The 21,485-nt window shown below is 44.1% G+C and overlaps 1 protein-coding gene across 9 annotated transcripts in view; it reads left to right on the top strand.

The window, feature by feature from the left end:
* The first annotated feature begins 6,597 nt into the window (after positions 1-6,597).
* Positions 6,598-21,485, top strand: part of DCUN1D4 (defective in cullin neddylation 1 domain containing 4) — an 81,599-nt gene continuing 66,711 nt past the window's right edge. For 3 of the 9 annotated variants that reach the window (XM_036852850.1, XM_036852849.1, XM_036852847.1), the window contains exon 1: positions 20,054-20,187. In XM_036852850.1, coding sequence (XP_036708745.1) covers positions 20,163-20,187 — 25 coding nt within the window. In that variant the 5' untranslated portion in view covers positions 20,054-20,162. Of the gene's footprint in view, positions 7,013-8,822; positions 8,884-20,053; positions 20,188-20,493; positions 20,653-21,485 lie in introns of those variants that run through there. The other 6 variants (XM_036852853.1, XM_036852855.1, XM_036852852.1 and 3 more) reach the window with 4 other exon arrangements.

Below are 21,485 nucleotides of genomic sequence, written 5' to 3'. Positions count from 1 at the left end.
TCCAAATCCTGAACAGGATGAAGGAGACGAAATCAATATCAAGAGGCACACGGGCACCATTTCAGAAATCACAGCCCTTGTTGCCGCAGGATCCAGGGAGGTTTCAAATGGCTTAAGACTGTGGGATTGTGAGTTGTTGCTTCAGCACCTTGAATCTTGAAGTAACTGCCCCTATACTGTTTCCAAGGTATAGAGCAAGCAGTCGATGATTGTGTCTTAGTCGATGAGCCTCAAGAGGAAAATGCTCAGATCAAGATGATGGAGTAGGAAGAGCCTGGGCTCACCTCCTCCCACAGACACACCAAAACTCTCTCTTTCTGAGAATGACCTAAAGACTAGCAGGACAACTCTTCTACAATTAGGGATGTAAAGGAAAAACCACGTTGAAACTGGTAGGAGGGGCAGTGATCTAGCCAGAACCCACAGGCGACCCAAAAGCAGAAGGGGATATCCCAAACTCAGGGGTCCTTCCTGAGGAATGAGGGGTTCAAGCCCCACACTGGGTACCCCAGCCCTAGGGACCAGGATGATCAACCCCCTTAAAGGTTTTGAAAGCCAATGGCGCTCTATGACTGGGGAGCCAGGGGCTGTAGGAATCTGTGACTCCACTCTGAAATGGTCTCACACAAACTTACTTGCTCTGAGTCCCAGCCCAGAGGCAGCAGATTGAAAAATGCCTGGCATTCTATCTGGCCTGCCAAGATCACCCCAGCACACACCCAGCCTGCACTAGATTCCTGCTCTAGGCCCCCAGCCCCCTGCCAAGGCGGCAGCCCTCACTGGGCCCCAGGAGAAGTCCCTGTCAGCACCAGGCTCTGGCTACAGCCCCACCCACCAAGGTGGTGACCCCCAACATGCCCCAGGAGAAGCCTTGTCCTGTGCCCACTTCAGGTCCAGCCCTCCCATCAAAGCCACTGGCACATGCAATCTGCATAGGGACGTTCCTACACAAGGACATGCCTTTAAGACTGGGAGAGGTAACTGTTTTGTCATAGAGACAAACACAGAAAGTCAAACAAAATGAGAAGACGGAGGAATACGTTCCAAATGAAAGAACAAGATAAAACCACAGGAAAAAACCCTAATGAAATGGAAAATGAGTAATTTACCTGATAAAGAGTTCAAAGCAACAGTCATAAAAATGCTCAACAAACTCCAGAGACAAATGGAGGAACACAGTGATAACTTCAACAAAGAATTACAAAATATAAAAAAGAACCAATCAGAGCTGAAGAATACAATAACTGAAATGAAAAATGCACTAGAGGGAACCAACAGCAGACTAGGTGATACAGAAGAATGCATAACACAGAATAGTGGAAATCACCCAATCAGAAGAGAAAAAAGAATTTAAAAAAACAAGGATAGTTTAAGGGACCTCTAGGACAACATCAAGCATACTAACATTCACATTATAGGAGTCTCAGAGGAGAAGAAAGAAAGAGGGTGGCAGAAAATGTATTTGATTAAATAATGACTAAACAATTCCCAAACCTGTGGAAAGAAACAGATGTCCAGGTCCAGAAAGCACAGAGAGTCCCAAACAAATTGAGGCCAAAGAGGTCCACATCAGGACATATCATAATTAAAATGGCAAAAGTTAAAGAGAAAATTTTAAGGCAGCAAGAGAAAAGCAAAGAGTCATATACAAGGGAACTCCCATAAGATTTTTTCAGCAGAAACTTTTGTAGGCCAGAAGGGAGTAGCATGATATATTTAAAGTGCTGAAAGGAAAAAATCTACAACCAAGGATACTCTACCCAACAAGGTTATCGTTCAGAACTGAAGGAGAGATAAAGAGTTTCCCAGGCCAGCAAACAAGAAAAGAGTCCATCACCACTAAACTGACCTTATAAGAAATGTTAAAGGGCCATCTTTAAGTGAAAAAGGAAAGGCCATAACAAGAAATAAGAAAATATATGAAGGAAAAATAAACTCACTGGTAAAGGCAAATTTATAGTAAAGGCAGTGGATCAACAACTTAAAAAGCTACTATAAAGGTTAAAAGTTGTAAAATTAACTAGCTACAATAAATAGTTAAGAGAGACACAAAAAGATGTAAAATATGACATCAAAAATGTAAAATGGGGTGGGGGGGAGATGAAAAATATAGAGCTTTTAGAATGTCTTAAACAACTATCATCTTAAAACAAATTTACCTATCTACCTACCTATCTAGCTACCTATCTACCTATCTATCTGTCTATCCATCTATCTATCTCATGGTAACAATAAACCAAAAACCTACAATAGATACACAAAAAGCAACAGAGGAACCTAAACATAACACTAAAGAAAATCATCAAGCTACAAGGGAAGAGACCAAAAGAAGAAAAGAACAGAAAACCACAAAAACAAACAGAAGACAAGTAACAAAATGGCATTAAGTATGTACCTATCAATAATCACTTTAAATGTAAATGTACTGAGTGCCCCAATCAAAAGACAGAGTGGCTGAGTGGGTTAAAAAAACAAGACTCATCTATACATGGCCTACAAGAGACTCACTTCAGAGTGAAAGACACAGAGAGATTGAAAGTGAAGGGATGGAAAGATATTCCATGCAAACAGAAACTAAAAGAAAGCTGAGGTAGCAATACTCACATCAGACGAAATTGATTTTAAAACAAAGTCTAGGGCTTCCCTGGTGGCGCAGTGGTTGGGAGTCTGCCTGCCAATGCAGGGGATGCGGGTTCGAGCCCTGGTCTGGGAAGATCCCACATGCCGCAGAGCAACTAGGCCCGTGAGCCACAATTGCTGAGCCTGCGCATCTGGAGCCTGTGCTCCGCAACAAGAGAGGCCGCTACAGTGAGGGGCCTGCGCACTGCGATGAAGAGTGGCCCCTGCTCGCCTCAACTAGAGAAAGCCCTCGCACAGAAACGAAGACCCAACACAGCCAAAAATAAATAAATTAAAAAAACAACAACAACAGAAAAACAAAGTCTATAACAAAAGACAAAGAAGGGCACTGCAATAACGAAAAAGGGGTCAATCCAAGAAGAGGGTGTAACACTCATAAACATATACACACCTAACACAGAAGTACCTAAATATATAAAGCAAATATTAACAGGCATGAAGGGAGAAACTGACAGTAATACAATAATAGTAGGGGACTTTAATACCCCACTTACATCAATGGATAGATCATCCAGACAGAAAATCAATAAAGAAACACTGGCCTTAAATGACACATTAGATCAGATGGACTTAATACCTACAGAACTTTCCATCCCCAAAGAGTAGAATACACATTCTTTACAAATGCACATGGAATATTCTCCAGGATAGATCACATGCTAGGCCACAAAACAAACCTCAATAAATTTTAAAAAAAGAAAAAGAGGAAAATGTCAGAAACATTATACACTTAGATTCTAGGAATAGCATCACATACAGCAGAATGCAAAATAACAGTAAGGTAGATAAACAATCATTCATAGAGCAAAATAACTTTTATATCTGTACCTGCTGTTGAAGTCCCACAGAAAGTGCACCAGGGAAACTTACTGCTTATACAAGCTGAGTCTACTGCAATTGCAGAGCAAGGAAAACATAACCTTTTCTGGAGTCTCGGTAGGGTCTCCAAAGGGGGAAGTTAGGGAAGGGTACTTATAGAGTTTGGAGGGCTGGAATTAGTCATAGGGCAGTTTAGGTCAGGGATTGACAAAATTTGTAAATCTGGCAAGTTGCTAGAACTGTCCGTGGTCTTTGGAACACATAAATCCATGTGGAGTTATTGTTACTGTGGTCTTATATTGGGATATATGGGTCTGAATGAGCAGGTGTTAAAATAATTTGAATTTAGATAGTTGATGTTACACACTATATTCTGGCATAGTTAATCTATTTTGCAAACCACAATACAGGTTGTTTTTTGTTTTTTTGCAAACTGTGGTTTCCATTTCTTTTCTCACTGTAGTATCTCGCATAGTGCCCTCGTGGGCACTCAATAAATGTTTGGTTGAATGAATTAGTAAATTAATTATTAAAGGTAAATCAAGAACAAAACTAATGGTCCAAGTATCTACACACAAAAGCATCTGGCAGTGGTGCTTAATAAAAACGCAGATTCCTGGGGTCACCCCCCAGATAGTGTGATTAAGTAGGTCTGGATTTGGGGCTAGGTGATTCTGATTCAAGTGGTCCACAGATTTCACTTTTGAGAAACACTAGCATAGTGGCATGGTGATAAATAAAGTGGGCTTGAGATGTTAACATGTGGAAGGAAATAAGACCTTATAGGTATCTTTGGGACTTGGTTAAATAGGATTGATAATTGAACTAAAGAAATCAAGAGTTATGTCCCCTTCAAAATAAGCCAGCTGATAGAAAAGGAAGCACAATGAACTGTATAAGTACATACCTACCTAAAACTCTATGCATTTTTTAATGAATAATAATCCTTTGATTTATTTACTACACATTTTTGTTACCCAGAGCTAACCTCTTTCAACTCCTTTTTATTTTTTCTATTTTATTTTTTCTTTTTTAACATCTTTATTGGAGTATAATTGCTTTACAAAGGTGTGTTAGTTTCTTCTTTATAACAAAGTGAATCAGCTATACATACATGTGTATCCCCATATCTCTTCCCTCTTGCGTCTCCCTCCCTCCCACCAAAATCTATGGATTTTTATGTGATACACAGTGGTGAGCACTTAGTTGAGAAGTAAAGAAAAGAGAAATAGAAGCGATATTGTCATGGTAGAGCGTGTCAGATTACAGTGTCTTGACGGAGCTCTGTTACTAGGTTATTTCTTATTAATAATAAAATGCCTAAATTAGAATGCTTTTATTATGCTTTTCATTGAGGTGAAATTAACATTAAATTAAACATTTTAGAGTGAACGATTCAGTGGCATTCAGTTCATTCACAGTGTTGTGCAACCACCACCTCTCTCTAGTTCTGAAACATTTTCATCACCCAACAGTAAAACCATGTACCCATTAAGCAGTCATTCCCCAATCCCTCCGCCCGCCCCCGCCCAACCCCTCCCCAGCTCCTGGCAAATGCAGATCTACTCTGTCTCTATAGATTTACCTATTCTGGATGTTTTGCATAAATGGAATCATGCAATATGTGGCCTTTTTGTGTCTGGCTTCTTTCACTTAGCATAATGTTTCCAAGATTCATCCATGTGGTAGCAGGTATCAGTACTTCATTCCTTCTAATGGCTAAGAATATTCCACTGTATGCATATACCCCAATTTGTTTATTCATTCATCTGTCCATGGACATCTGGGTTGTTGTTTCCACATTTCTGCTACTGTGAATAGTGCTGCTGTTTGTGTACAAGTATACCTGCTTATTTTAGGTATATATGTAGGAGTGGAATTGTTGGTTCACTTGATAATTCTATGTTTAGACTTTTGAGGAACTGCCAAACTATTTCCTGCAATGGCTGAACCATTTTACACCTCCACCAGAAAAAGATGAGGGTTCCAATTTCCCCACATCATCACCCACAGTTTGTATTTATTTATTTTTTGCTACAGCCATCCTAGTGGATATAAAGTGATATATCATGGTGGCTTTGATTTGCATTTCCCTAATGACTAATGATGTGGAGCATCTTTTCATTCGCTTGTTGGTCATTTGTATATCTTATTTGGAAAAAGGTCTACTCAAATTCTTTGCCCATTTTAAAATTTGGTTGATTGCCTTTTTGTTGTTGAGTTGTAAGAGTTTTTAAAAATATATTCTGGATACCAAGCTCTTATCAGATGTGTGATTCAAAAATCTCTCTCCCATTCTGTAGGCTGTATTGCTTTTTAAAAAATTAGTTGAATTGACTAACAGTTATCTTTATACTAACATAAGTTTCACTCCCTTGTGTTCTGATGTGCTTTCTTGAGTGGAAGACCTAGTTAGGGCCATGTGAATACATATAAATGTCTGGTATATATTGCCTCGCTCCTAATCTTAATAAGTTTGTGGGAACAAGTTGCTCATGGGAACATATTTTTCAGGAGGATCATGGCAAAAAAAAAAAAAAAAAAGATTGAAAATTGCTTTTCTAGACCAAAGGTCCAGATTCAAGAATAGGATGATGTATTCCTGATTCCTGCATACCAAAAACTGGTTCAGAGGTGTGAAACAAAAGCAGGAGGGACACCAACTAACGTGACATATATGAAGTCTCCTCAGCCACACCGACCTTGCCGTTCCTCAACCCTTGGATCTTGAGACAGAGTGACGAAAAGCAAGATAATTCCATGATTCTTATTCCCAACGTTGGCTCATTCAGCAACCTGCAAAGAACAGAGTGCAGCTCAAGCCATTAGAATTTGGCTTATTAAAAGGGGACATGAGTCTCACAAAGCCTCAAATACCAGCTTTTTATTTTTTTTTAAAACAAAACTAATAGCAGCAGCAGCAGCATGAGATGTAGCATGAAGCTGAAATTGTTCAGATCCTGGAGCTGGAAGGGAAGGATATGCACCAAAGAGTGATTGCCTTTAATTTAGGAATAATACAAAGACCAGTGGGAAAGCAGACTGTTCCTGGCTGATAAAACCTTGGAGGATTTCAAGTTTCCCGACACCTCTAGACAGGGCCCTAGCAAATATTAAGCGCAGAGTGAAAACCATCTTTAACATTCGGCTATAGACTTTCAGATCTGGACTGTGCTTCATCTTAAAGGTGTCCCACTGGCATGTAGCACGCAGAGACAGAATAAAAGCCGCTGATTCTTCCTAATGAAATCAATCCCACTGGCTACCCACAGCCAAATTCTAGACAAATCAGAGCCATCTATTAACATAAGTATAAACTGGAGACTGTGTATGCTCAGGGTCAGCAGAAACCATGGACGAACTTGGCGGGTGATGAGAAAAGTACAGAAATCTACTCTGCCCTCTAATACTTCGCCACTTCGTCTAGTCCCAGTGGACACAGCGATCACCAGCAGAGAGTTAATCAACTCTTGATGGATGAAATGTTTACTGAGTTTTTGTTACATGCTGGAGACAGTGCTAGATCATCAAAGACAAAGCTCCTGTTCTGAAGGTAAGGCGGCCATACAGAGTAGAGGTTTCTCACACAGGAGGATGGGGCCTGGCAGAGTGGGGAGGCCCACTGGACTTGGGAGGAAGGAGAGCTGGGTCAGCTTTGCTCTGAGCCAGGACTCTCCTGGTTGCAAGTGATAGAAACCTAATTTGAATTACAAAGAGGGAACATATTGTCATGAAACCAATCCCCTGGAAGGGAGGGGATCTGCCAGGCTTCAGAAGCAATTGGAACCAGGGACTAGATAGCCATCAAGACAAGGTCACTGCACGGGCTATGTCTGGAGAGCTCTTCCCTCCCACTTAGTTTATCTGCTACTCGTTATTCATGTGTCCAGTCACTTCCTCAGGAAAGCCTCCCCTCCCCTGACTCAGCTCCCTGACTGAATCTCACCCAGACACCTACCTGGCTGGTCTATTCAAGCCTTTGGGGCAAATTAGAAAAAGGTGACCCTTTTGCATGGACAGCGCCAGGGTGTGAAGAATAGGGTCCCCCTTCCTCTGGGCACATACGGCTTCACACCAGGCCTCATGGCTTGGTGAGAAGACTCTAGATGGGATTTCAGCCCACTTGTCCCCTTGGCTGTGCTGCTTTGCACAGTGTACACACTGGCTTATCAGCTGTGGACCCTGCAGTTCTCAGCTAGCCTGACTGGCTCTTGGAGACCCTAATCTTTCTGTTGAGCCTCTCCTCAGAGCCTGTGCCCATCTTCAGTGAGGGACCACACAGTGGCAGGCGAGAGACTGAATTTGCATTGTCGAAGAGAGAAGTTGGAAAACCACAGAAATAAAGTGATGCGGTGCTCACAAAAAAACCCTGTAGTCTATTGTATATTCTCAGAAGACTACCTTTTCTCACTACTTGTCAAAATAGGAGTTTAACTTTGCTTGCCTGATTATTTAAGGAATGTCTCCACTGCAAACTTGTAAGCCTCACAAGGACAGCAGTTGGGCCTGTTTTTGCCCAACATGTTATTCCTAGGGCCCAGCAGTGTCTGGCACATGGAAAGCCCTTAATAAATACTGTTTGTTTCATGAATAAATGAATGAGCAAACAAATGAGTGTGTGTTTATTCCTCTGAGACTGGCTTTTTTAATGAGGGGGGAGCCATGCTTGAGGGCAGCTTATAAGCCCACAGACAGAGAAGGCTGCTTCTTCTTAATTCTGATTTTTAAAATTCCAGGGAAGGATGCTCACTGGCCCATTTGAGATCACATGTCCACTGAGAGTGGGAGGCACCCTGACTGGCAATTCCTATCAAAGCTCTTTTTGGTGAATGGTAGGGTGAGCAGTACCCCAAAAGTAGAGGAGACTCTTGCTGGCAAAAGAGGAGAAGGCTGGGCAGAAACAACTCTGATGGCCCCCATACTGCCATTGACTTGCCATGGGCTGGTCACTTCTGTCTTTGTTTCCTCACCTGTGAAATGAGGGAATGAGCTGAGCTCATCTCTGAGATCATCCAGCCCAATGTTCTGTTCGTTTTGTTCTGCTTCTGGTTTTGGTTCTGTTTCCTCCTGCCAAATTCTGTTCTAGTGCTGCACGTGTTAAGTGGAAAAAAACATGACTGTGGGCAGCCTCAGTCAAGGCAGGCTTAATGGAGGTGAGCTTTACGCTGAGTGGGAAGGGCAGGGGAGTTGTATATGGAGAGAGAGGGAGGAGGGGAGGCTTTTCAGGGTGAGAGGCTGGCTGGGAGAAGTCTGTTAGGGATTGGTGTTGAGCCATTTGTTTGCTAAAGTCTTTTTTTTTTTTAAGAGTAAATATCTTTGTAAGGGGTACCATGTTAACTCAGCTATATTTTCTCCTGAATTAGCTTATCCAAGAACAGCAAGCCGGTCATCCACAAGGATCTGAGGGAATGAGACATTGGACAGGTAAGTTTTGATCATCAAAATAGGTCCTGAGTACAAGCATTTCTCACGTGTATGAATTAGGCTGATCACCGTGGGGTCGATGTATACAGTTGACCCTTGAACAACACGGTTTGAACTACACGGGTCCATTTTTATGTGGTTTTCAATAGATATACAAAAATATACATGTAGAATATTGTGTGCAAGACTTGTATTGAAGTGACAGCCTATCCTTACATAGGCACGAGGTGAGTGATAGTATAAAATTCATAATGTGTTAGTTTTCTTACTGTTTTATAACTCTGCTCTCAAAGAGTTACATTACTGTACAGTATGCTTCTCTCTCTCATAATTGGAGACACTATGTATCAGCCTATCATCACAGGTAAGTGGTTTTAAAAAACATGTAACAATGTTTCCAGCACTGTGCTATGAATATGACACTATATGCCATAAAAATTTTATAATGGGGGCTTCCCTGGTGGCGCGGTGGTTGAGAGTCTGCCTGCCAATGCAGGGGACATGGGTTCGAGCCCTGGTCTGGGAAGATCCCACATGCCCCGGAGCAACTGGGCCCGTGAGCCACAACTGCTGAGCCTGCGCGTCTGGAGCCTGTGCTCCGCAACAAGAGAGGCCGTGACAGTGAGAGGCCCGCGCACCGCGATGAAGAGTGTCCCCCGCTTGCCGCAACTGGAGAAAGCCCTCGCACAGAAACGAAGACCCAACACAGACAAAAATAAAGTAAATAAATAAATAAAAATTAAAAAAAAAATTTTATAATGATTCATTCATTAGTGTATAGGCTAGGCTACTGGGAAGCCATCGTATCAATTACACTAGGCTACCATAAAGCAATCATAATGCTGTTTCTTCATTATCAATGCATGAATCGTTATACCTGTGAATATATACAAACTTCTTTTTCACATTATCTCTTCATTTTTGATGCCTCGTGTTAGTAATACACATAACATCTACAGTGTTTTGTATTATATGACAATATTGATGTAGGTGCTGACAGATGACTCGTAAACAGATGGTGTAAACTTACAGTATAGATAAATACAGTACTGTAAATGTATTTTCTCGTCCTTATGATTTTCTAAATAACATTTTCTTTTCTCTAGCTTACTTTATTGTAAGAATACAGTATATATTACATATAATGTGCAATATATGTGAGCCAACTGTTTATCAGTAAGGCTTCCAGTCAACAGTAGGCTATTAGCAATTAAGTTTTGGGGGAGTCAAAAGTTATATGCAAATTTTTGGCGCCCCGACCCGACCCCACCCCCAGCAGTTCAAAGGATGACTGTACTTTGTATGTGTGCTGGTTGGGGGTGGAAGATAGCTTTGCTCCAATAGTGGGGGAGGGGACTCAGGGGGGCAGGAAGGAAAGAAGTGTCTCCCTTTCATGAAGCTTAAAATGCATGAGGCTCTTACATACACAACTAGCCCTAAACCCTTCCCATGATCTTTAAGTACAATAACCTCTCCATGCCTGTCTGTTCCCCTTTTAGTTTTTCAAGCAACCCCTCTGGTTTTCCTTAAGGATGCTGTCTAAGCTCACTTGAATCTTTGTCAATCTTGTTCCTACTGGGGAACAGTGAGATTTGCCTTCACTCCCTAAGGATGGGCCTTGTTCTGAAAGTGGGAGCAGTCTGTCCAAGAGGGCCATCCACCAGGCACCACAATGGAAGCTCTGGGAACCTGGGAGCGGGGCTGCAAGAGGGAGAGAAGGCTTCCAAGGGGATATGGCAAGAGGGGGACAAGTGGCACAGTTTGGAGCTGGGTTCAGTGGCAGTCCTATAACAACACTCTGCTACTTTGGGCCCTGCTCTCACACACCCCAGCACATAGTCCTGTTGCCACGCCCTTGGATCTGTTTCACAAGTAAGAGAATAAAATTCCATACCCTGGAACTGGGGAAACTGTGTTTCATGTTACCACTAATGATGGACAGAGGGAACACAGGACATTGCCTGGACCCCTAGAACTAGGCAAGGTGTGACTGCCTACTGGTACTAGAAAAATCGGTCCAGCTTCCACATCAGAGGCCCTGGAGTGTGTGTTGGGGGAGGAGAATGGGTGGGTAGGCAGCCCTCTGTAAAATGCTCTACAAAGATGCAATATAGCAGTGACTGAAAATACAGATCCGAAGCCAGTCTGCGTGGGTTTAATTCTCCTGGTTCTGCCACTCACTAGCCGTAAGACGTTGGGCAAGTTACTTTACCTACCTGTGCCTCTGTCCCCTCATCTGTAAAATGAGTTTAACACCAGTTTCTACCTTGTGGCATCGTTGGGAGGGTTAAATGAGTTCATACAGGTGCTAGAACAGTACCTGGTGCCAAGTGAGTGGTACTTGAGTGTTTGCCAATATTTATAGTCCCCCAAAATTGTCTGTGGGTTTGAAATGTTTCCCAAAGCTGAAGTTATAAACTTTGAATGGAGGTTTAGAACAGGCTAAGGTTGTGGTGATGGTGCTTGGAAGCCAGAAAAAGTGATTGTGAGGATGGAGGGATGGAGAATAAAACGGAAGCCGTTGTAAGGGCTCGAGGCTGGACTTTCAGGGTAAACCCACCAGACCGTGCGGGGCGGGGGGCAGGGTGGCTGGGAGGCCTAGAGCTCAGCAGGAGCTGATGAGGGCCTGGGGTCCTGGAGGAGGGGAAGAAACAAAGGAGAGACAAGGCACTGGGCAATTGTGGGCAGGGTAGGGCCCAGGGTCTGGGTGTGGCTGGCTGCAGAAAGAGCAGGGTTTTTTTTGTTTTAATTTATTTATTTATTTTATTTTTGGCTGCGCTGGGTCTTTGTTGCTGCACGTGGGCTTTTCTCTGGTTGCGGCGAGCAGGGGCTACTCTTCATTGTGGTGCACAGTCTTCTCATTGTGGTGGCTTCTCTTGTTGGGAGCACGGGCTCTAGGCGCGAGGGCTTCAATAGTTGTGGCACGTGGGCTCGGTAGTTGTGGCTCGCGGGCTTGGTAGTTGTGGCTCGCGGGCTCTAGAGCGCAGGCTCAGTAGTTGTGGTGTCCCGCCCGGGCTTAGTTGCAATGTGGCATGTGGGATCTTCCCAGACCAGGGCTCGAACCCATGTCTCCTGCACTGGCAGGTGGATTCTCAACCACTGCGCCACCAGGGAAGCCCCAGAAAGAGCAGTTTTGACTGCAATCAGTTTGGAACTGGAGATGAGCAAAATCTGGAAAGAAAGGGAGTTTATTTTTGGCATCTCCTCTCCAGAGAACACCGCTCCTCTTTTGCTCTATGTATGATACCTCCACACTGCCTTGAAAGTGCTGCCCTCCAGAGCCAAGCCTCCCCCGTCCCCACCTGAAACTGCTCACCTCCCCTTCCACTCCCCTCACAAACCTCCCATTATTTGAGCGCAGGCTCCCAAGTCAGCCTGCCTCGAGGAAGGCTAACAGAGCGGAGCTCAGTCTCTCACTAAAAAAATTACTGATAGCCACGGACTAGTCCCTAAGGTGCCTTGATTTTAAAAAGTTCAAACTCGTAAACTAAAACGAATTTCTAATCTAGGAATTCTTAATTTAGGGGGTGATAGGGTGGGCGTTGGTAGGTTTCTGGCCTTTGACAGACAGTCATCATTTTCAATGATTCTTAAAGGGAGTCTGTGATTCCCCAAATGTTAAGGGCATTTGCTTTGACCTATTTTGGCTGAGGCAGCGGAACAAAGTAAAACGTAAGCATTCAGCTTAGTTGGAAGAAAACAGTTTTCAATTGTGTAATGTCTCCAAATTCTTTTCTGTTTCTGTTTTGGAACCATGGATGTTTTCCTTAAATGCTTGGATTCACTGCTTTCCTCCCACCAACGTGGCTCCTGTGGTAGCTTCAACTGGGGTTCAGGTGCGACTGCTGGGAGGTATGGGGTAGCTGAGGCAGATGTAACTAGGTTGTAGGGTCCTGGAATCGGCTTAGTAGGATGTTTTCAACATCCTACATCATCTTCCCTTCTAAAACAGGAAGTTCATACTTCTACAGCATGCTGTCATCACCAAGGAAGTGGGCATATATTTCCACAGCGCGCGTGCTCCTCTTCCCTCCCCCATTTCCTATTGCTGTCTGTCGCTCCACCCACTCTCCCAGACTGCTTCCCTTTGCCATAATGAGATGCTCGGCAGCCACGACGTCCGGAGATGGATGGGGCCTCCTGTACTGCCCTGAGACGGATGTTAAAGATACGGTATTCATGGAAGCAGGCTAGAAAAGGCGAGGAGGAATGAAGAGCCTCGTTTCAACAACACACAGGAGCCGATGCTGGAGTAAAATGGTTTTTCCTTCTGTCTATGCCTTGCTAGCTGGGGTAACTGAAGCAATGCTGTACTTATGAAAGTCACTCTAAAGGTCATGGAGTGTTTAGATTCTATTGGAAAATTATACCTTCTGAGATTGAATTTAATGCGACATCACTAGGACTTGATTAGCTCAATGCGGTTGAGGTGGAAACACCCAATTCAGAGAAGAACATGTGGTAATGAATGAATACATTTTAATTCAAATATTCTGTTAAATCCCTAGACAGGTGTGATTTCCATAAAATAAAAGGCCCTGGATAAAAAAGAAAGGTGTCGGTTTAGGCATCTTATAGTTGTGCTGGAGAAAAGATTAGTTAAAAAAAAAAAGGCTTATTAATGCTACCCTAATAGTCATGTGTCAAGAAATCTTGAAGGTTAGAAATAGTTTCAAAAATAAATGAAACTTTCTCTACATCTAGGATAGGCAAAAAAAAAAAAAAAAAAAATCATTGCTAAATGAAATCGAAATTGAAACACTGATGTCAAATCTCAGTGTAATTGAAAAATTCTTTCAATTTTTCAAATTCTCTTTCTGAGAGATCCCCAAGATGGCTGCTTCATAAAGGAAGAAACTAGGATCTTCTAGATATTTAAACATACAGACTCATTTTTACCCGAAATAGTCCCAAGCATAAAAATTAGCCTATTGCATCTCACAAGATTGCATTAGGTTCACACAGAAATATGTGATGCCATCACATAATTGGTGCTCAAGCAGTCATTCCTGCTCCCCTCCTACTTTTATAAATGCTTTTATATATTTTATCTTATTTATCCCTTGAAGGTATTATTCCCATTTTTTTTTATAGATGAAGGAACTGAGGCCCAGACAAGTTTAATGCCGGTTCAAGGGTTTAAGTGTAGGTAGGTCTTCAGTCTTAATTCAGGATGGCCCAAGGGTAATACTTAAAGACATTTTGCCTTTGTCTCTAGTATAGCAGATTTAAAATCTTTTATACCAGTAACTGTGGCTTTCAGGGAAATGTAGTATTACATCAAAGTACAAGGAAGAGAAATTATTCATTATGGGAACACAATATGTGTCTCTATTCAGGTAGAATCCCCTGTCATTTATTACGATCTGTTTACTCGTTTGGGGTACCATCTTTCTATAGTCGCAGGAATTTCTTATATCCATTTGAACTTCCAGTATCAATCAATTTTCATTAAGCAAGTTTTTAAAGAGTTTGAATGGCGGGCATTGATATTGGGTACTCATTTTTTTTCTTTACTGTGTAAAGTCTCACATGTCGGTTCCAAACTAGACTAATTTCACACTGGTGGCATGTCCTAGTGAAGGACGCTCTTGTATGCTAATTCAACGTTCACCATAAACTCTAGAAGGGAGGAAAGAAGCCCAGCTAATAGAACATAGTGACTGCGGAGTCAGGGACTAGCTCAGAGGAAAAGACAGATTTGGGATGACAAGCTGGCTGTGAGGGGGAAGAGTATATTCCAGAATGTGCTGAGTCCCGGAGAGTGTCACACCGACCACAGCAGCTATCATTTACTGAGCATTACTATGTGCCAGGTACTTTTAAGAGCTTTACTTGTATTTACTCATTCATTTAATCCTCACAACATTCCTATGAAGTAGGTCCTACTATTTTCACTATTTTGTTGATGAGGAACCAATACGATTTTAATCCAGGCCATCTGGCTCCAGAAAGCCTAAATTCTGCTTCAGAAAAAAATGGCATAAGTGCTCGAAGGCTAAAAAATGTCCAGTGTAGAGGTGGTTCCAGAAAGTTCCATCTATTAAGTTTTTTTTATACTGGGACACACGTTATAGCCCCAGTGGAGGCAGATGAAAAAAATGGAAGTTTCTTGAATGTGCATTATAAGCCCACATGACAGAAGCATATCAATTTTACGAAGTAACCAGTAGTGACTGTTACTTGTTTGTGTTTAATAGTCAGTGTTCTGACCTCTAGTGTAAGAGCAGAGATTGTCCTTTTTGGTAACAATGAGGAAAATGTCTACTTCTATGCTTTTTCCTTTAACCTGATAATTGGGACCTGACTATATGCAGGTGTTGAGAAATGAAACCAACATTTTTATTACCCTAGTAGCATCTGGCAAGTAGCTATTTGCAAAACTGTTCTATGTATATATGTGAAAAGCAACATATGTTATAGTGACATATGTAATTAAATTAAGAGCTGAAACTGGTTCCCAATAACACAGGCCTTAATGGTTAAAAGGTTAATTCCAGTAGGCTGAAGAGGCTGCCCCCTTTCACTGATATATATTTATTACATTTAGTAGGACCTCATTAGATACTCTGGATAAATAACCTCAATAATAATATACCATGAAGTAGACAGCTGCTTCTGAAATAAGATCAAAAGGATAAAATAGATAAGAAAGGTGTAGTAACCTGGAAATAATCTTTCTGACTCATATTTTTCATAATATATATCTACAAAGGCAGCTTGAGTGGCTAGATAATTCAACTCCAGAAAAAGGTCAGGTTTCACACACTGTCTTTTAAAAGCACATTCATATCCATATTATTATATCCTTATAAATAAATCTCTCACGTATGTAGGGCATATATTAACCTGATTACGAAGAGTGAGAACTGAAGCCCAGCAAGAGAACACTATAACACAGGGAGTTTGGCTACTTAGGGGCACTATTACTTACTAGCTGAGTGGCAAGTTATTGAAGTTCTCTAAGCCTCAGTTAACTTATCTGTAATTTGAGGATAATATCAGTACTCCATTGGGGGTGTTGTGAAGTTAGGTGGAATAATTAACAAGCAAAGCACTGTAAGAGTAGAGCTTATCACACCGGAAACACTAAAAAAAGCCATCATCCTTTGGGTCAGCAAATTGTCAGTTGGTTATGAGTTTGGAGAAATAAACCATCCTGATCTCTATGGATATATTTACTCCTCCCCCCACCCCTCATATCCTGGAAACCCACTTAGCTGGACTTTTTGTAACTAGTGGAGTTCTACACACTCTCTCACTGTAATCTGAGGCTGAATTAATTCCTTCCTGCAGTTTGTTTTCTCATTCTCTTCAAATCTCCACGGGGCACATTTATCTATTTGTCTGAGCAGGCCCAACTTTATTTCAGTCTTAAGGACTATGCCATTCTCCATTCTGTAACCCCAACCCTAATACATGCAGGAAAAGCAAGCTATAATGGAATTTGTGGAATTTGGGGAAAAGTTCTAAAATGCTATTAAAGAGCACTGCTATTCTTTCTCACTAGACTCTTCCATATCAAATTTCAATCTAGGCTTAAGGTATTTAAACATATATGATTAAAATTAATGTTGGGCAACAAATAATATGGAAAGATTCCAATTAAATTAGGTATCAGTTGACACAGAGTAACTTGCTTTAATATTACCTTAAAGCAGCAACTGGGTGAAGCAAAATGGCATAGAGACTGCATTCCCAAATATCTCTACCCACCACAGTCCCAAGACAATTATTAACTTTTTTCTCCAAGGATATGAATATAAATGCACAGAAGCATAACATTATTATCTCAGTAGACATCCCCACAGGGATCGAGTGATTTGGGAATGCTACCAATGAGAAAAAATAGAAATGTATTATATATTAAAAAAATTCCGTACTGAACTTCATAAAAAAGAAGGCAATATTCCAGCTCTGAAGTACAGAATTTGAAGTAGATTGATATAATAACTTTCAAATGGAAAGGGAGAGTTGTCTACCCACCTTTGGAATTTGAAGCCTTGCTAATTGGACAGTGCAGTGCAGGGGAAAGACCTGGTCTAGGAGTTGGGATACTTGAGTTTAATTAATGCTTTGCTATTAACTAGCTGAGTGACTTCGACTACATGTTTAGCTCTTTTGGACCTCAAGTTTCATATTCCTAAAATGAGGAAGTTGGATTTGATAATCTCCAAAGTTCCTTTGAGATCTAAAATTACACCTTACAGTCAACATTCAGTTCACTTTGAGGAAGAGTTAACTAGTGCCTACTATTTGAAAGCACTGTACTAGGTGCTAGGGACATAAAGATAAATACAACAAGCTTCCTACCCTCAAAGGTTTATAATCTTATAGATTATTAAAATGACAGGGTAATATTTGCAGAATATTATGCAGTCATTTAATTATACCTGTTTTATTACTCATAACACATGTGGGGCAGGGAGGCTTAGCAGACTATGAGCTTTGCCTCTCAATCCTCAGGCTATAGCCGACTCACTAGAAAGATCTGAGTAAATTACTTTCTACGTCGGTTTTTTTTCTTTGAAAATAATCATACTGACCCTGAAAGTGATGCTGGAAAATAACAAAGGTTGTATATTCTATAAATTTTTATGGACCGCATGTGCCAGAGGAGTGTTGGGTGCTGGGGCAAAACAGCTGGCAGGTACCTCATGTAGATTAACCATTATATACATTATTATACAGTTTGCTGCAAATAAATCAATATAGCAAATGACTACCTAAAATTAATTGTGGCCTTATTTTAATTTGGAGGTCTCAAGAAACAAGTCCATTTCTGTGCAAAATAATGTGTCTCAGCCCTTGAAGTACCATGATAAGCAGTAAAATGCCATACAAATATTACATATACAAAATATTATAAACTTGTATAAACTATAAATGTTTCCTAGATGTAGAATAGGTTGAAAACACAAATGGGGTAAAGAATGCAGGAGCAGTTTTTCTGCTCAGACTAAGGACAGACATGCTGACAATTAGATCTGCCCCAAAAGATCTAATTTTTTTTTCAAAAGTAAGGGGTGGTGGGGGGAATCAGTGGGCCTCTCTTTTATTTGGCGACAAGCAAGTGCAAGAAAGTTCATCTGTAATTTGTTCAGTTATCTATCTTTTGCACATCTGCGTTCTGGCCGGAAGGGACTTTGAGGTTTTTCTGCAGCACATGAGCATCAGCGGGCTCTATCCTCTTATAGTAGTTCTTCTTCGTCTCAATAATCTCAAAGCCAAACTTTCTGTAGAAGTCAATTGCAGACTCATTGCTGATCTGGACATGCAGATAGATGTTGTCAAAAGTGCCATCTTTTTCATCTTTTTCATCATCTTTCCAAGATGTTTAAGACATGATTTGACATTTTAGTTCCTATTCCTAGCCTTAGGTATGGTGCCAGACATCCTAGTGTCGTGATGTAAAGTCTCTTCTGATTCTGTGAATGAGCCACCCTACAGCATACTGCACCTACTGCAATATCATTGAAATAGGCAAGTATTTCAGAGTCCAGAGGTACCTACCCACCTCTGCAGGGCCCAGCTGATGCTCTGTCAGGTTAAAGGTCACCAATGATGAAATGAGTCTTTTGTCTTGTCTGAACTGAACCTGAAGTGGATAAATCAGGTTCAATTCTGAGAATCTATGATTAGATGAAGTGATCCATAAGTGTTTGAATGACAGAAACATGATAGATATAAAATTATAAGGATATAACTTATTAATGAGACATTAGGGATTAAGAGGGATGGAGTATATTACAAGGGGAGTGGTGTGGGACAGAGGAACTGGTTTCATCTTGTTCCTTCAAATATGTTGCTTTTAGCCGTAATATTTATGCCCTGATTTGAAACTTAAATTTCAGAACCCTGAAACTCAAACGCCTTGGCTGTATAAGTCTAAAACAAAAACGACTGTTTTGTTACCGGTCGTTCTTAGTGTCATCCATCTCTGAAGCAGGAGGGTGGATTGGCTCCGCTGCAGGATGGCGCAGGGCTTCTGCATATAGAGAAGCGGTGTTTGTGTGTTGTGGCTGGGATAGGACGGGGGCAGTCCTCCGTTAATATCTCAAAATATCATTCCGCTACAATAATATGGTTGAGTGTGATGAGTTGGTTTGAAAGCCTTAAGAAAAACTGGTCGGAACTCATGAAAATGGTGCGAATTCTTGACTTCTGAAACTCAAATGGTCAGAAGTCACCTAAATTAACGCCTTCCTCTGCCAAATAACAGCCAGTTTTGTTTTCTGGACAGTTTCTTGGCGTTACTGACGTATGCGCTTACGCTAATTGTCCATTGAGGGCTGGTAACTTGGCCCCTGGACTCGCCGACATGCCAGACTGAGCCCGAAGCTCAGAGGGTGGCCCTGGGTTTCCTGCACGCGGTCTGGGGGGCGCACATTGTGTATCACCGACAATGCAGCATTCGAAGCCTTTAGAACAGCCCATTTGTCATGAAGGAGGAAGAAATGTGCTGTCTCTGGAAAAGAAGTGCATTTCGAAAACGAGGAGAAGACGGACTGTTGTACAAGAAAGAATTTGTTCCTCACCAGAGGGTCTGCTGGAAATGAAGACGCGGCGATGCTTTATCCAGTTTCTAGCTGTACGAAACGGCTAGCAAGATAAGTCCCAGTCCAAGTTCGGTGCGGACTGGGCTCCTGCAGAGAGCCGCTCGGAGGCGTGGAGACAAGCAGGAGACTCCGACGCGTCGCGCCAGGCGCGAGGGAAGAGCTGATTCCCCTACTCTGTGCAGCGGGATGCAAGCCGCCCCAACTGCTCTTCCCCTTCTCGGTTCTTCGGGAAACACTTCGCATGCTTTGTTTCAGACGCCGACCCGTCTTTCTCGGTTGGTCTACAGCTCCACCAATCCCGCCCGCCACAGGGCGGGGCTTCAGGGTCAAGGTGGACCAATTCCCCAGCCTCGCCCCTACACGCGCTTTCGGACCCCCGGGGCTGAGTGACAGTGGTCGGGGCCAACCTGCTCTCCCAGAACGTGGCCTCCGCCAGGGGCGTTAGGGAATGAGGCGTCGGGGCCAATCGCATTGGACCTCGGGGGGCGGGGCCTCTTTGCCAGCTCCAGACCGGCGCTCTCCGCACTCCTTTTGTCAAATGAGAGATGAGGAGGGGCGGTCGCTCAGTCAAGGTTCAGCCAGTGGAGGAGGAGAGGTGGGCGGGCCGGGAGTGCCTGGCGGCGGGTCCTCAGCTCCCAGCCGAGGTGCGGCGAGCCGGTGGGGGGACCGCGAGGCGAGCGCGGGAGCCTGGGCGGCGATCGCGGTGTGAGCTACCCGAAAATGCACTCGGATGCCGCCGCTGTCAGTGAGTAACAGAGAGCTAGCCGGCCGGGACCGGGCGGCTGCCAACACTCTCCGCTTATCTCCCACAGTCCCCGCTCTGCGCCTCCTGTCCCAAAACGCACCGGGAGCCCCTGCCCGGGAGCCACCCCTTCCCCTCCCGGGGCCGGGGCGGGCGGTGACGCTGCGGGCGGCGCGGGGCGGGGGCGGGCGTGGGGGGAAGGGGCCGGCCTGTCGGGGGAGGGCGGAGGTGAGGGGGGTGGGGACTGGCTCCATTTCAGTGTTGGGGGAAGGGGGGGCGGGACGTGCGATGAAGGGCCGGGACCAGAGTGTCCCGGGTGAATGGAGGTGGAGGCGGCGGCGGGCGCTAGCGAGCAGGGCTGGGGGTTGGCACCGGCGGCGGGGGAGAGAGAGAGAGCGAGCGAGCGGGGCGCAGGGGTGAGGATTTCCTAGGGGCCGAGCGGTGCGGGCGGCTCCGTGAGAAAGGCGGGTGAGTGCTAGGGGAGCGCGGGGGCGGGGACAATGGGAAGAAGGGCTGGAAGGTGGGGGTGGGGGGGGAAACAATGGGGTGGGGGATTGGGGGCAGCGGCCGTGCGGGGCAAGAGGGCGGGCGAGGAGATGAGGGCTGATGTAATGGGAAAGCGAATGGTGGGAGGGATTGAGGTGTGATGGGATAGTTGGGGAGTCCGGCGGGCGGGAGGGCCTTAGGAAGCGTGGAGGGGTAACTGGGAGTGGTGAGAGGAGGCAGACGTCGGGGTAATAGGATGGAGCAGGTGTTGGGAAGATAGGGTAATTGGGAGTGGAGAGGAAGAAGGTGGGGAGGGTTTGGGGTGACGGGATGGAGGTAGGGGTAGAGGAGGTGCAGTGGGGGTGAAGAGCTGGTTGGGAGGGAAGGGAGGTTGGGAGGGGCCGGGGCAGGGGTAAAACTGTCTTGTCCAGATTCGGTCCGCGTGGGGCTGTGGGGGAAGGTGTCAGACTACGCGTTTGGGGGAGGTGTATCCTCCCCCGGATTAGGGCCGGGTTCCTTGAGGGGGAGCTCTGAGGTTTGGGGTGCTTAGAGAGGAGGAGGCGGGGCTGAGGTGGAGGGGGCGGGGGAGGTGCCCAGAGGTTGGCGCTGGCCGCGGTTTCCCCCGAGCGGCGGGAAGCGAGGTCAGCGCTGGCGCGGGCTCTGGCTGCGGGAGTGGGAGGCGGGGCAGGGGAGCGGGCTGCGGGTTTTCCGTGGCGGGAGCCGGAGGGGTCGGGCCGTGGAGGCCAGGAGCGTGGGGCGGAGGGTGGTCCCTGGCGGTCCGTGGATTTGGCAGTCTGTGACGCAGTTGTCTAATT

Source organism: Balaenoptera musculus, chromosome 5, assembly GCF_009873245.2.
Source record: "Balaenoptera musculus isolate JJ_BM4_2016_0621 chromosome 5, mBalMus1.pri.v3, whole genome shotgun sequence".
In the NCBI taxonomy this organism is placed as follows: Eukaryota; Metazoa; Chordata; class Mammalia; order Artiodactyla; family Balaenopteridae; genus Balaenoptera; species Balaenoptera musculus.
Note: the sequence above shows the minus strand (reverse complement) of the source record. Positions and strands in the feature narration are given on the sequence as shown.